Source organism: Amblyraja radiata, chromosome 22 (assembly GCF_010909765.2).
Source record: "Amblyraja radiata isolate CabotCenter1 chromosome 22, sAmbRad1.1.pri, whole genome shotgun sequence".
In the NCBI taxonomy this organism is placed as follows: domain Eukaryota; kingdom Metazoa; phylum Chordata; class Chondrichthyes; order Rajiformes; family Rajidae; genus Amblyraja; species Amblyraja radiata.
In genome coordinates, this window is record NC_045977.1 from 37,297,431 (window position 1) to 37,309,767 (window position 12,337).

At 44.2% G+C, this 12,337-nt stretch overlaps 1 protein-coding gene across 2 annotated transcripts in view; it reads right to left on the bottom strand.

Moving 5' to 3' along the window:
* Positions 1 to 12,337, bottom strand: part of LOC116985943 — a 261,983-nt gene that overhangs the window by 75,009 nt on the left and 174,637 nt on the right. The window contains exons 109-115 of one of the 2 annotated variants that reach the window (XM_033041072.1): positions 12,060 to 12,271; positions 10,890 to 10,984; positions 9,719 to 9,837; positions 8,782 to 8,940; positions 5,892 to 6,094; positions 2,710 to 2,795; positions 546 to 673 (exon numbers count right to left, since the gene is read on the bottom strand). The exons of the other annotated variant lie outside the window; for it this stretch is intronic. Of the exons in view, the coding sequence (XP_032896963.1) occupies positions 546 to 673; positions 2,710 to 2,795; positions 5,892 to 6,094; positions 8,782 to 8,940; positions 9,719 to 9,837; positions 10,890 to 10,984; positions 12,060 to 12,271 (1,002 nt within the window). The remainder of the gene's footprint in view (positions 1 to 545; positions 674 to 2,709; positions 2,796 to 5,891; positions 6,095 to 8,781; positions 8,941 to 9,718; positions 9,838 to 10,889; positions 10,985 to 12,059; positions 12,272 to 12,337) is intronic. 2 annotated transcript variants of the gene reach the window in all.

Below are 12,337 nucleotides of genomic sequence, written 5' to 3' on the forward strand. Positions count from 1 at the left end.
CTCGTCGGACCGTGGTACCAGGAGAGAGCCGCTGGAGAAGTCGGACGTGAGGAGCAAGGGCAGGTAGGAGGGTGAACCGTGGTAATGCCTCCATCGCCTTCAAGGTCGGCTGCAGGAGCCGCTCCTGAGACACAAAGATAGCCGGGCGAGAAGAGGAGAGGGACGTTGGTTCGCGGGCCGATCCAGTCGAGGACGACTTAGGAAGACCCAGCGGGAGCCTGGGGCTCGCCTGGATCGGGAACCGCTCCAGTAGACCGAGCACGCAGGCCGACCGGACTTTGTAAATGCCGCCAAAACATGGCGGCGCCAAAACATGTAAATATGCAAAAGAAATTTCACTGATCAGTTGCACGTGACAGATAAAGCTCCATGGAATCTATATTGGAACCTACTGTTAACAATACAAATAATTTATGGAACTATTGTGACCTTGATACAAAAAAGGTAAGCTCATCAGATCACAGGGTGAAGGACCGTAACTGTACCAATAAGACCCGTCACTGACCCTCTCCCATCCCCCACAGAGAGATCACCACTGCTTTTACCTCAGCAATGCGGATTGATGGAACCAACGATAAGGCATCAGACAGTGTTAGAAAGTCGGAGAAATTCTGAAACTGGCTGCTCAGGTAAAGGGTAAAACTATCATTTTCATAGCAGCGAAGAGGGGTTTCTGTGAAAGGAAAACACAACGGTAAATATTTTCTTTACTTGCCAAACATTGATACCGAGCGCACAAATGTATCAAAGATAGACACAAAAAGCTGGAGTAACTCAGCGGGACAGATAGCATTTCTGGAGAAAAGGAATGGGCAACGTTTTGGGTGGAGACCCTTCTTCAGACTGGGAGTCAGGGGAGAGGGAATCGAGAGACTCTCGGTCTGGACCCGAAACATCACCGATACCTTTTCTACAGAGATGCTGCCTGACCCACTGAGTTACTCCAGCTTTTTGTGTTCAGTGTAAACCAGCATCTGCAGTTCCATCCTACACACAAATGTGTTATCTTATGACTGGACGTCTGTCACCATAGGTTTCCTGTGAACCTGTAAAGCTCAATATTAATACTTCGATACACAAATTTACGTATCATCATAAATGAATTTGTTTTCTTCAGAATGCCAGAAGTTGAGGAAGGACCTGATTAGTATGTATAATTATGAGAGGCACAAATAGATAAGGTAGTCAGTCAGAACTATTTTCCCAGGGTGTAAATATCAACAATTGGAGGGCGTAGCTGTGAGGTAAGAGGGGCAAAGTTTAAAAGTGATGTGTGGGACAACACAGAGGGTGGTATGTGCCTGGAATGTGCTACCAGGGATGGTGGTTGACACAGATATGATAGTGGGATTTAAGAGACTTTTGGATAGGCATACGGATATGCAGGGAATGGAGGGATATGGATGATGTTCAGACCAATAAGAGTTAGTTATGCCATTATATTTGGCACAGACATTGAGGGCCGAAGGGCCAGTTCTTGTGCTATACTGTTCTATGTTTGAAATGCTGATTCACTTATTTGTATTTGTATGAGACCCAATCAGCTATGAATGCCTTGCCTCTTGTTTGTCTAATGTGGGTGAGAAAGTTGAAAGTGTGCAACATTCCTTGCCCATTAGTTTAGGAATTCTAATGGCTGCGAAATCCCTTAAAAATGTGGGCTTTGTGGTAGACTTAACCTACGTCTGAGGAGGCAAAATAAAAAATAATCAACATGATCAACATTACAGTGTAACACTAGGCACTGGAAGCAGATAGCTGCAGAGGGTGGCATAGCAGTAGAGTTGCTGCCTCACAGCGCCAGAGCTCCGGGTTCGATCCTGACCACGGGTGCTGTCTGTACAGAGTTTGTATGCTCCCCCCGTGACCTGTGTGGGTTTTACCCGGATGCTCTGGTTTCCTCCCATACTCCAAAGACATACAGGTTTGTAGGTTAATAGGCTTCAGTAAAAACTGTAAATTGTCCCTAGTGTGTGTGTAGGACTGTGTAAATATGCGGGGATCGCTGGTCGGAGCGGACTCGTTGGGCCGAAGGACCTGTTTCCTCGCTGCATCTCTCAACTAAACTAAACATTATCAGAGAGTTAAGGGGCTGTACCACTGCGGCAACCTAATCCGCAAGTTCTGACAAGTTTGCCCTCGACTCATACTTGCAGCATGGTCGACACGAGGTCCTAGGAGGTCTTTGTAACTCTCCTTCATGCTCGAGAGTAGTCCCCGCGTATTCGAGGCCTCAGCTAGGTCGCGGCATATTTTTCAACATGTTGAAAAACGCCCGCGAGTAAAAAAAGGTCGCCATGGAAAAAGTTATACTTTTTTTACTTGTAGGTTTCGTCGAAGTGGGTTGGCATGTTATTCGTAGGTAATCGAGGGTAGTCTAAGGTAATCGAAGGTAGTCGCAGGTAATCGAAGGTAGTCGTAGATAGTCTTTAACATAGTCGAAGGGAGGTCGAAGGAGATCGAAGGAGGTCATCTTCACTCTCCGCCATTGGGTGTCCAATTTTCCCGAAGCTAGTCGAAGCTAGTCTTCAACATAGTTGAAGGAGGTGGAAGGAGGTCTTCTACATAGTCGAAGAACATGACTTTTTTTCAAACTCTCCTAAACTCTTCTAAACTCGCCAATTAGGTCGCTGCAGTGGGACAGCCCCTTTAGAAAGTAGGAAAAGGCATCTGAGCTCAAATTACCAAGATGTCAAATACAGTCCATACCTTTAGTGTAAGCCAAGATGAATTTAAAAACGGCTACTTGAACGCTAATATCCAGTTGCTCTTTGACTCTGGTCAATGCTGAGACTCTACAAAGGAAAAACAAATTAATGAGATACACGTATCATTCTAATGTATAGCAATGTTCACTTCTAGATCAGTACCGGTGGTAGAGGTAATGGGGAAAAGGCAGGAGAATAGGGTTGAGAGGGAAAGATAGATCAGTCATGATTGAATGGTGGACAAAAAAATTCCAGCATCTGCGGTTCCTTCTTAAACAAATGATAGAATGGTGGAGTAGACTTGATGGGCCAAATGGCCTAATTCTGTTCCTATCACATAAGCTTATGAACTTTTCTACATACATTTCAGATTTGCGGTCTGGATAGAACTTGCATGGAATGAAATCAGTGATTGGGAATATTTTCATTGAAGACCAACAGGTACCAACAGGAACAAGGAAGGAGTCTGAAGCAGGGGCCCAATTCAAAACATCACCTCTCCATTCCTTCCACAGATGTTGCCTGACCTGCTGAGTTACTCCAGCACTTTGTTCGTTAATTCTTCAAATGGAAAATCCAGCAGGTCCCAACAGTTAGTGAAGCCTATTGATGCTTCGTCCTGCCCCTCCTCACTTCTAGCTTTACATAGAAACATAGAAAATCGGTGCAAGAGGAGGCCATTCGGCCCTTCGAGCCAGCACCGCCATTCATTGTGATCATGGCTGATCTTCCCCTATCAATAACCCGTGCCTTCTCTCCATATCCCTTGACTTCACTAGCCCTTAGAGCTCTATCTAACTCTCTCTTAAATCCATCCAGTGACTTGGCTTCCACTGCCCTCTGTGGCAGGGAATTCCATAAATTCACAACTCTCTGGGTGAAAAAGTTTTTTCTTACCTTAGTCTTAAATGACCTCCCCTTTATTCTAAGACTGTGGCCCCTGGTTCTGGACTCGCCCAACATTGGGAACATTTTTCCTGCATCTAGCTTGTCCAGTCCTTTTATAATTTTATATGTTTCTATAAGATCCCCCTCATCCTTCTGAACACCAGTGAATGCAAGCCTAGTCTTTTCAATCTTTCCTCATATGACAGTCCCGCCATCCCAGGGATCAATCTCTTGAACCTACGCTGCACTGCCTCAATCACAAGGATGTCCTTCCTCAAATTAGGAGACCAAAACTGTACACAATACTCCAGATGTGGTCTCACCAGAGCCCTGTACAACTGCAGACGAACCTCTTTACGCCTATACTGAAATCCTCTTGTTATGAAAGCCAACATTCAATTAGCTTTCTTCACTGCCTGCTGTACCTGCACGCCAACTTTCAGTGACCGGTGTACAAGGACGCCCAGGTCTCGCTGCACCTCCCCCTTACCTAACCTAACCCCATTGAGATAATAATCTGCCCCCTTGTTTTTGCCGCCAAAGTGGATAACCTCACATTTATCTATATTATACTGCATCTGCCACTCATCTGCCCACTCACTCAACCTGTCCAGTCACCCCGCAACCTCCTAACATCCTCTTCACAGTTCACACTGCTACCCAACTTTGTGTCATCCGCAAACTTGCTAGTGGTGCTCCTAATTCCCTCTTCCAAATCATTAATATATATGGTAAACAGTTGCGGCCCCAACACCGAGCCTTGCGGCACTCCATTCACCACTGCCTGTCATTCTGAAAAGGACCCGTTCACTCCTACTCTTTGCTTCCGGTCTGCCAACCAATTTTCTATCCATGTCAACACCCTACACCTAATATCATGTGCTCTAATTTTAGTCACCAGTCGCCCGTGCGGGACCTTATCAAAGGCTTTCTGAAAGTCTAGATACACTACATCCACTGGCACCCCTTCATCCATTTTACTTGTCATATCCTCAAAACATTCCAGAAGATTAGTCAAGCATGATTTCCCTTTCATAAATCCATGTTGACTTGGACTACTCCTTTTACTGCTATCCAAGTGCCCCATTATTACCTCTTTAATAATTGACTCCAGCATCTTTCCCACCACCGAAGTCAGGCTAACTGGTCTGTGATTCCTTGTTTTCTCTCACGCTCCTTTCTTGAAAAGTGGGATAACATTAGCTATCCTCCAGTCTGCAGGAACTGATCCTGAATCTATTGAACATTGGAAAATGATCACCAATGCATCCACTATTTCTAGAACCACCTCCCTGAGGACCCTGGGATGCAGACCATCAGGTCCAGGGGATTTATCATCCTTCAGTCCCATTAGCCTACCCAATACTATTTCTCGCCTAATGAAAATTTCTTTCAGTTCCTCTACCCCCTTGAATCCTCTGCTCTCCAGTATATCTGGGAGATTGCTTGTGTCTTCCTTAGTGAAGACAGATCTGAAGTACCTATTCAACTCTTCTGCCATTTCCTTGTTGCCCATAATAATTTCACCCGTGTCTGCCTTCAAGGGACCCACATTTGACTTTGCTACTCTTTTTCCCTTAACATATCTAACTAAGCTTTTACTGTCCTTCTTTATATTCCTGGCCAGCTTCCCTTCATACTTCATCTTTTCAGCCCGTATTGCCCGTTTTGTTACCTTCTGTTGTCCTATGAAAGTTTCCCAATCCTCTGGCTTCCGGCTACTCTTTGCTATGTTATACATCTTTTCTTTAGTTTTATTGTATCCCTAACTTCTCGTCAGCCACGGTTGCCTCCTACTCCCCTTAGAATCTTTCTTCCTTTTTGGAATGAAATGATCCTGCGTCTTCCGGATTATGCCCAGAAATTCCTGCCATTGCAGTTCCACTGTCAATCCTGCTAGGATCCCTTTCCAGTCTACCTTGGCCAGCTCCCCTCTCATGCCTTCATAGTCCCCTTTGTTCAACTGCATCATTGACACTTCCGATTTAACGTTCTCCTTATCAAATTGCAAATCTCAAGACCCTTTCTTCAAATTGCAAATCTCAAGACTCCTTTCTTCAATCTTATTCCGACTGGTTGTCTGAATAAGATTGGCTGAATAAGGGTCCCGACCTGAAGCGTCACCTCTGAAGCGTCACCTATCCATGGTTCGAGGAATGTTGCCAGGCCCACTGAGTTACTCCAGCTCATTGTATCTCTTTTTTTTTTTGTAAGTTAGCATCTGCAGTTCATTGTTTCTACAAAAAGTGGTGTCTCGATATCAGCGTTATCATTTCCTCGCAGAGCAAAACTTACATGGCTTGAAATCCTTTACAATCCTCGGTGACAAAGATCAAGGGCAGCATGTTTTCTGTGAGCCCTGGCAGTAATCCTTGCAGCCTTGTGTTAAACCAGACCTGAAGTTCAGCGACGTTGGCGTTTGAAAGAATTGCCTGCGTACGGTTCAGAATTTCTTGCAGCAATGTTGTTCTGACACCAGGAGGGAAAACCACGTTATTCTGAAAAAAAAGGTTTCAAAGAATGAGTGATTGGGGATTGAGGCGAAAAGGGGTATAAATTGCAGAAAGGATTGTGGTGGAGTCGGGAAAATTGTGCAAATCTAATACATTAAAAATTGGTCTAACATTTAGACTAGCATTGAAAACTAACATTATACGGGAAAGGAGTAAAATTCAATGTGATCATGGCTGATCATCCCCAATCAGTACCCCGTTCCTGCCTTCTCCCCATATCCCATCACTCAGCTATCTTTAAGAGCCCGATCTAGCTCTCTTGAAAGTATCCAGAGAACCGGCCTCCATCGTCCTGTGATGCAGAGAATGCCGCAGACTCACAACTCTCTGTGAGAGAAAGTGTTTCCTCGTCTCCGTTCTAAGCCATTTAGAAGGAGAGGCCATTTAAAACTGAGATGAGAAAAAACCTTTTCACCCAGTAAGTTGTGAATTTGTGGAATTCTCTGCCACTGAATTTACTGGATGAATTTAAAAGAGAGTTAGATAGAGCTCTAGGGGCTAACGGAATCAAGGGTTATAGGGAGAAGGCAGGCACAGGTTACTGATTGTGGATGATTAACCATGATCACAATGAATGGCGGTGCAGGTTCGAAGGGCCAAATGGCCTCCTCCTTAACTTATTTTCTATGTTTCTAATCTACCAGACATATTCTCAAGATGTTTAATTTCGAGTCATAGAGCCATTATAGACAATAGACAAAAGGTGCAGGAGTAGGCCAATCGGTCCTTCAAGCCTGCACCGCCATTCAATGTGATCATGGCTGATCATCCACAATTAGTACCCCGTTCCTGCCTTCTTCCCATATCCTCTGACTCCGCTATCTTCAAGAGCCCTATATAGCTCTCTCTTGAAAGTATCTAGAGAACCGGCCTCCACCACCCGAGGCAGAGAATTTCACAGACTCACAACTCCCTGTGTGACAAAGTGTTTCCACATCTCAGTTCTAAATGGCGTACCCTTTATTCTTAAACTGTGGCCCCTGGTTCTGGACTCCCCCAACATCGGGAACATGTTTCCTGCCTCTAGCGTGTCCAAACATTTAATAATCTTAAGGTAGACAAAAGTGCTGGAGAAACTCAGCGGGTGTGGCAGCATCTATGGAGCGAAGGAAATAGGCAACGTTTCGGGTCGAAACCCTTCTTCAGACTGGAGTGCCTGTCCCACTGTGGGGACCTAATTTGCGAGTTTAGAAGAGTTTGCGCTCGCCACAAAGTCGCAGCATGGTCGTCACATGGTCCTAGGAGATCACTGCAACTCTCCTTCATGCTCGAGAGAAGTTCTCGCATACTGGAGGCCTCAGTTTTGTCGAGGAGAATTTTTTAGTATGCTGAAAAATTGTCCGTGAGTAAAAATTGGTCAGCATGGGAAAAAATCGTTTTTTTTTACTCGTAGGTTTAGACGAAGTAGGTCGGCATGTTATTCGTAGGTAATCGAAGGCAATCAAAGGCAATCGAAGGTAATCGAAGGTAGTCGAAGGTAGTCAAAGGTAGTCGAAGGTAGTCGAAGGTAGTCGAAGGTAGTCAAAGGTAGTCGAAGGTAGTCGAGGGTAGTCGAAGGTAGTCGAAGGTAGTCGAAGGTAGTCGAGGGTAGTCGAAGGTAGTCGAGGGTAGTCGAAGGTAGTCGAAGGTAGTCGAGGGTAGTCAAAGGTAGTCGAAGGTAGTCGAAGGTAGTCGAAGGTAGTCGAAGGTAGTCGAAGGTAGTCGAGGGTAGTCGAAGGTAGTCGAGGGTAGTCGAAGGTAGTCGAAGGTAGTCGAGGGTAGTCAAAGGTAGTCGAAGGTAGTCGAGGGTAGTCGAAGGTAGTCGAAGGTAGTCGAGGGTAGTCGAAGGTAGTCGAAGGTAGTCGAAGGTAGTCGAAGGTAGTCGAAGATAGTGTTAGTATAGTCGAAGGAAGTCGAAGGAGGTCATCTTCACTCTCCACTATTCGGTGTCCAATTTTCCCGAGAGCATCGGCAAGTAAATCGTAGATAGTCTAAGCTAGTCTTCAACATAGTTGAAGGAGGTCTTCTACATGGTCTTAGGAGGTCTTCTACATATTCGTAGGAGGTTCTCTACATAGTTGTAGGAGGTCGTAGGAAGTGTTCTACTTCGGCGACACAAGACCATGACACTCTCCTAAACTGTGGCCCCAGCATTGAGCCTTGCGGTTCCCCATTAGTCACTAGTCATACAGCGTGGAAACAGGCTCTTCGGCGCAACTTGCCCACACCGACCAACATGTCCCATCTACACTAGTTCCACCTGCCTGTGTATGGTCCATATCCTTCTAAACTGGTCCTATCCATGTACCTGTCTAATTGTTTCTTAAACATTGCGATAGGCCCTCCTTCAACTACCTTCTCCAGCAGCTGGTTACATGCACCCTCCACCCCTTGTTTGAAAATAAAATACCTGTCAGATCCCAATTAAATATTTTCCTCTTCAACTTAAACCGATGTCATCTGGTTCTCGATTCCTCTACTCTGGGCAAGAGACTGTGCGTCCACCCGATCTATTCCTCTCATGATTTTCATTAAAAGTAAAGCATTCATTCTGTTTCCATGAACATTTTAGGAGAATCAAATTGATTAAAGATTACCTGATGCGCTTTGTATCGATGTGCTGAATTCAATGTGAAACAGGTGAGTGTTTGTGAACATGTACTGGCCTTATATGAAGTGACGCAGTATCCTACCTGGTTGTGAGCGGTCCTGAATGCCTCGACGAACTGGAGAACAGTATCAGTGGTGATGCTGTTGATAATCTTCCGAACATCGTCAGCATTACGCAATGTTCCGTTCCCACCAGCGAACTCTCCCAGTTGGGATGGCGTCAGTAATTCTGCCACATCGAGCTGTTTAAAACAAAATTAACATCTCACCTACTGCTCAGATCAGTACCCTGTGGATCAACTAATAATGATCTATTCTACATTTTCCTTGACCTTCGTCCCCTTTGATGTCACGTTTTCACACCTTACCCTTTCATATCTCTGTGCCTCCCTCTCCCCTGACTCTCACTGATGAAGGGCCTCGACCCAAAACGTCACCCATTCCTTCTGTCCAGAGATGCTGCTTGTCCCGATGAAATACTCCAGCGTTTTGTGTCAATCTTCAATGTAAACCAGCATCTGCATTTCCTTCCTACACAACTAATAACTATACCTCACCAAGATACCATAGACAAGGGCACAAGAACAGGCCCTTCGGCCCAAAATGTCTGTGCTGAACAAGATGCCAAGACTAACTTATCTACCTGTTCATAATCCATATCCCTCCATACCCATATCCCTATCCAAAAGTTTCTTAAATGCTATTAACATATCCATCTCAATCACATTCCAGGCACTCACCACACTCTGAGTCTCCTTTAAACTTTGCCACTCTGACCTTAAAGTTCAGCCCTCCAGTATTTATTTTTTCCATCCTTTGAAAATGGTTCTGTCTACTCTTTCTAACTCAAATTGGGTTTGATTGAAGCTTCCGAATAAAATACTAACACAAAAGTATTTCTGTATAAATATTTTCCATATTAAATTCCAAACAAATTTAATCTCACTTTATCAAACTCTCGTCAGAAATATTATTTTTAATTTTCCATTTTAAAAGGCCTGGACTTATTCTATAACTTACTGGGTTGAAGCTTGGGTTCCTCCTGGTTAAAATGTCTAATTGAACAAGAGTACTGAACATTCCCCAGTTCTTCAAAAGCCAATCTCTGGATCCATTAGTGTTGCTGATACAGCCAGCACCTGGAGAGGTAAAGGATATTGTGAATTAGCCTTGGCATTTAATCTCATAATCTATAGCACAGTCAGAGAGAGATACAGCTTGGAAACAGACACAACTTGTCTACACTGACCAACAGGTCCCAGGTACAGTAGTCCCACCCATCCGTATTTGGTCCATATCCCTCTAAACTGGTCCTATCCACGTGCCTGTCTAATTGTTTCTTAAACAGTAAGACAGCACCCCACTGTTTTTACTCCTGAAAGGGGGCAGGGGTTGCTGAAAACAAAGTGGTACCCAGCATAGGGGTGGGGGCGCCTAGAACAAAGAGGGTCTATTGGGACTACATTGGTCACTTTGTAAGTTTGTTGGCGGCCTTTACATGGTGACTCTGCATACTTTGTGTATGGTATGCAAACAAAATATATGATAATGAAGTATCATTCATTCATTCATTCACATTGTGACGTGATTGAATTTCCTAGCCATTAAACTTTTAATCCATTTTATCCTTGCTTTCCCGGGATGGCGGGACTGTCAATCTTAGAGAATGTAGTGGCTGGGCTTGTATACTCTGGAGTTTAGAAGGGTGAGAGAGGATCTTATTGAAACATATAAGATTATTAATGGTTTGGACACGCTAGAGAAAGGAAACATGTTCTCGATGTTGGGGGAGTCCAGAACCAGGGAACACAGTTTAAGAATAAGGGGTAAGCTATTTAGAACGGAGACGAGGATACACTTTTTCTCACAGAGAGCTGTGATTCTGTGGAATTCTCTGACTCAGAGGGCAGTGGAGACTGGTTCCCTGGATACTTTCAAGAGAGAGCTAGATAGAGCTCTTAAGGATAGCGGAATCAGGGGATATGGGGAGAAGGCAGGAAGGGGGTACTGATTGAGGATCAGCCATGATCACATTGAATGGCGGTGCTGGCTTGAAGGGCCGAATGGCCTATTCCTGCACCTATTGTCTATTGTTTAGTTTATAGAGACTTTTATCAAGAACTACTATAGCTCCCATTCAAACGAATGTGAATCTAATTTCCTCACTTACTCAAAAGCCTCTGTAGCTTACCTGTGTTGTCAAGGTAATTAAGGATCCACACGTTTAATACGGTCTTTCTTGTCTCTCGCGGCATCTCCCGGAATCCATTACTCAGGCCTTTTACACTAAATATATAAATATGGACAAAATTATTAATGGCAGGGTTTCATCTGGTGGAGAACAGGTTAGTAATGCTTCATTTACTATGCTTAGTAATAAAGTAATTGGGTCACACAGCGTGGAACTAGTACCTTCGGCCCAACTCTTCCATGCCGATCCAGATGCCCTATCTAAACTAATCCCATGTGCCCATGTTTGGCCTATACCCCTCTGAACCTTTCCTATCCATATACCTGTCCAAGTGACTTTTAAATGTACGTGACTCTACCTCCTCCGGCAGCTTGTTCCATATACCCACCACCATCTCAGGAAAAAGTTGCCCCTCAGGCTTTGATTAAATCTTGCCCCTCTTACCTTAAACGTATGTCCTCTGGTTCTTGATTTCCGTACTTTGGATAAAAGATTCTGTGCATTCACCCTATATATTCTGTCAGATTTATCTATTACTCTATCAGTCCTGTTTATCTGACTGAAAATCAATCCGTATTTCCTTCCCATTATGATGAATGCCTGACAAAGATGATTCCTAAATCAACATTGAATCGCCAATGTTACAGTTGGAAATATTGATACTGATGTTTGTTAATCCTGTATAGGTCACTTTGTATTAAGTGTGCTTCTGAAGAAGGGTCTCGACCCAAAACATCATCCATTCCTCTATCCAGTGATGCTGCCTGTCCCACTGAGTTACCCCAGCATTTTGTATCTATCTTCGTTGTAATTAAGCACCTGCAGTTCCTTCCTACACATTGTGCCTATCTATGGCAATAATATTAGCTGTTTTGATGTAGAAACAAAGAACTGCAGATGCTGGGCAATACACAAAAGGACACAAAGTGCTGGAATAACTCAGCAGGTCAGGCAGAATCTCTGAAGAACATGGATAGGTGACGTATCAGGTTGAAATCCATTGTAGAAAGAATAGTCCCGACTCGAAATGTCGCCTATTCATGTTTTCCAGAGATGCTGCCTGACCCGCTGAATTACTCCAGCACTTTGTGGCCCTGTAGCTGTTTTGATGGTGCTTTTCCTATTGAAAATTCAGAAGCGGATTATTCTGAAAGGGAGTCATTCACTCACACTGCTTGGTAACCTTCACAGCTAATGTTTCTTGTCAGCAAAGGGTTTAGCACGAACTGGGAAATTCCGGCTATGAACAGCCGGAAGCGATTCTGGAACCATTCCCTCAGGAAAGATACGCTCGTTAAGTTGTCAAAGGTCTTCACAGACTCCCACAGGGCATTCATAAACGTGATCTTTGTCATCAGGGGAATTGAAGACGTGTTCAAAGTCTGAAACAAAAAACATGGCATTGGTTTAAACACGGACAAAGCACTTGTTTATCCTCACATATCTTA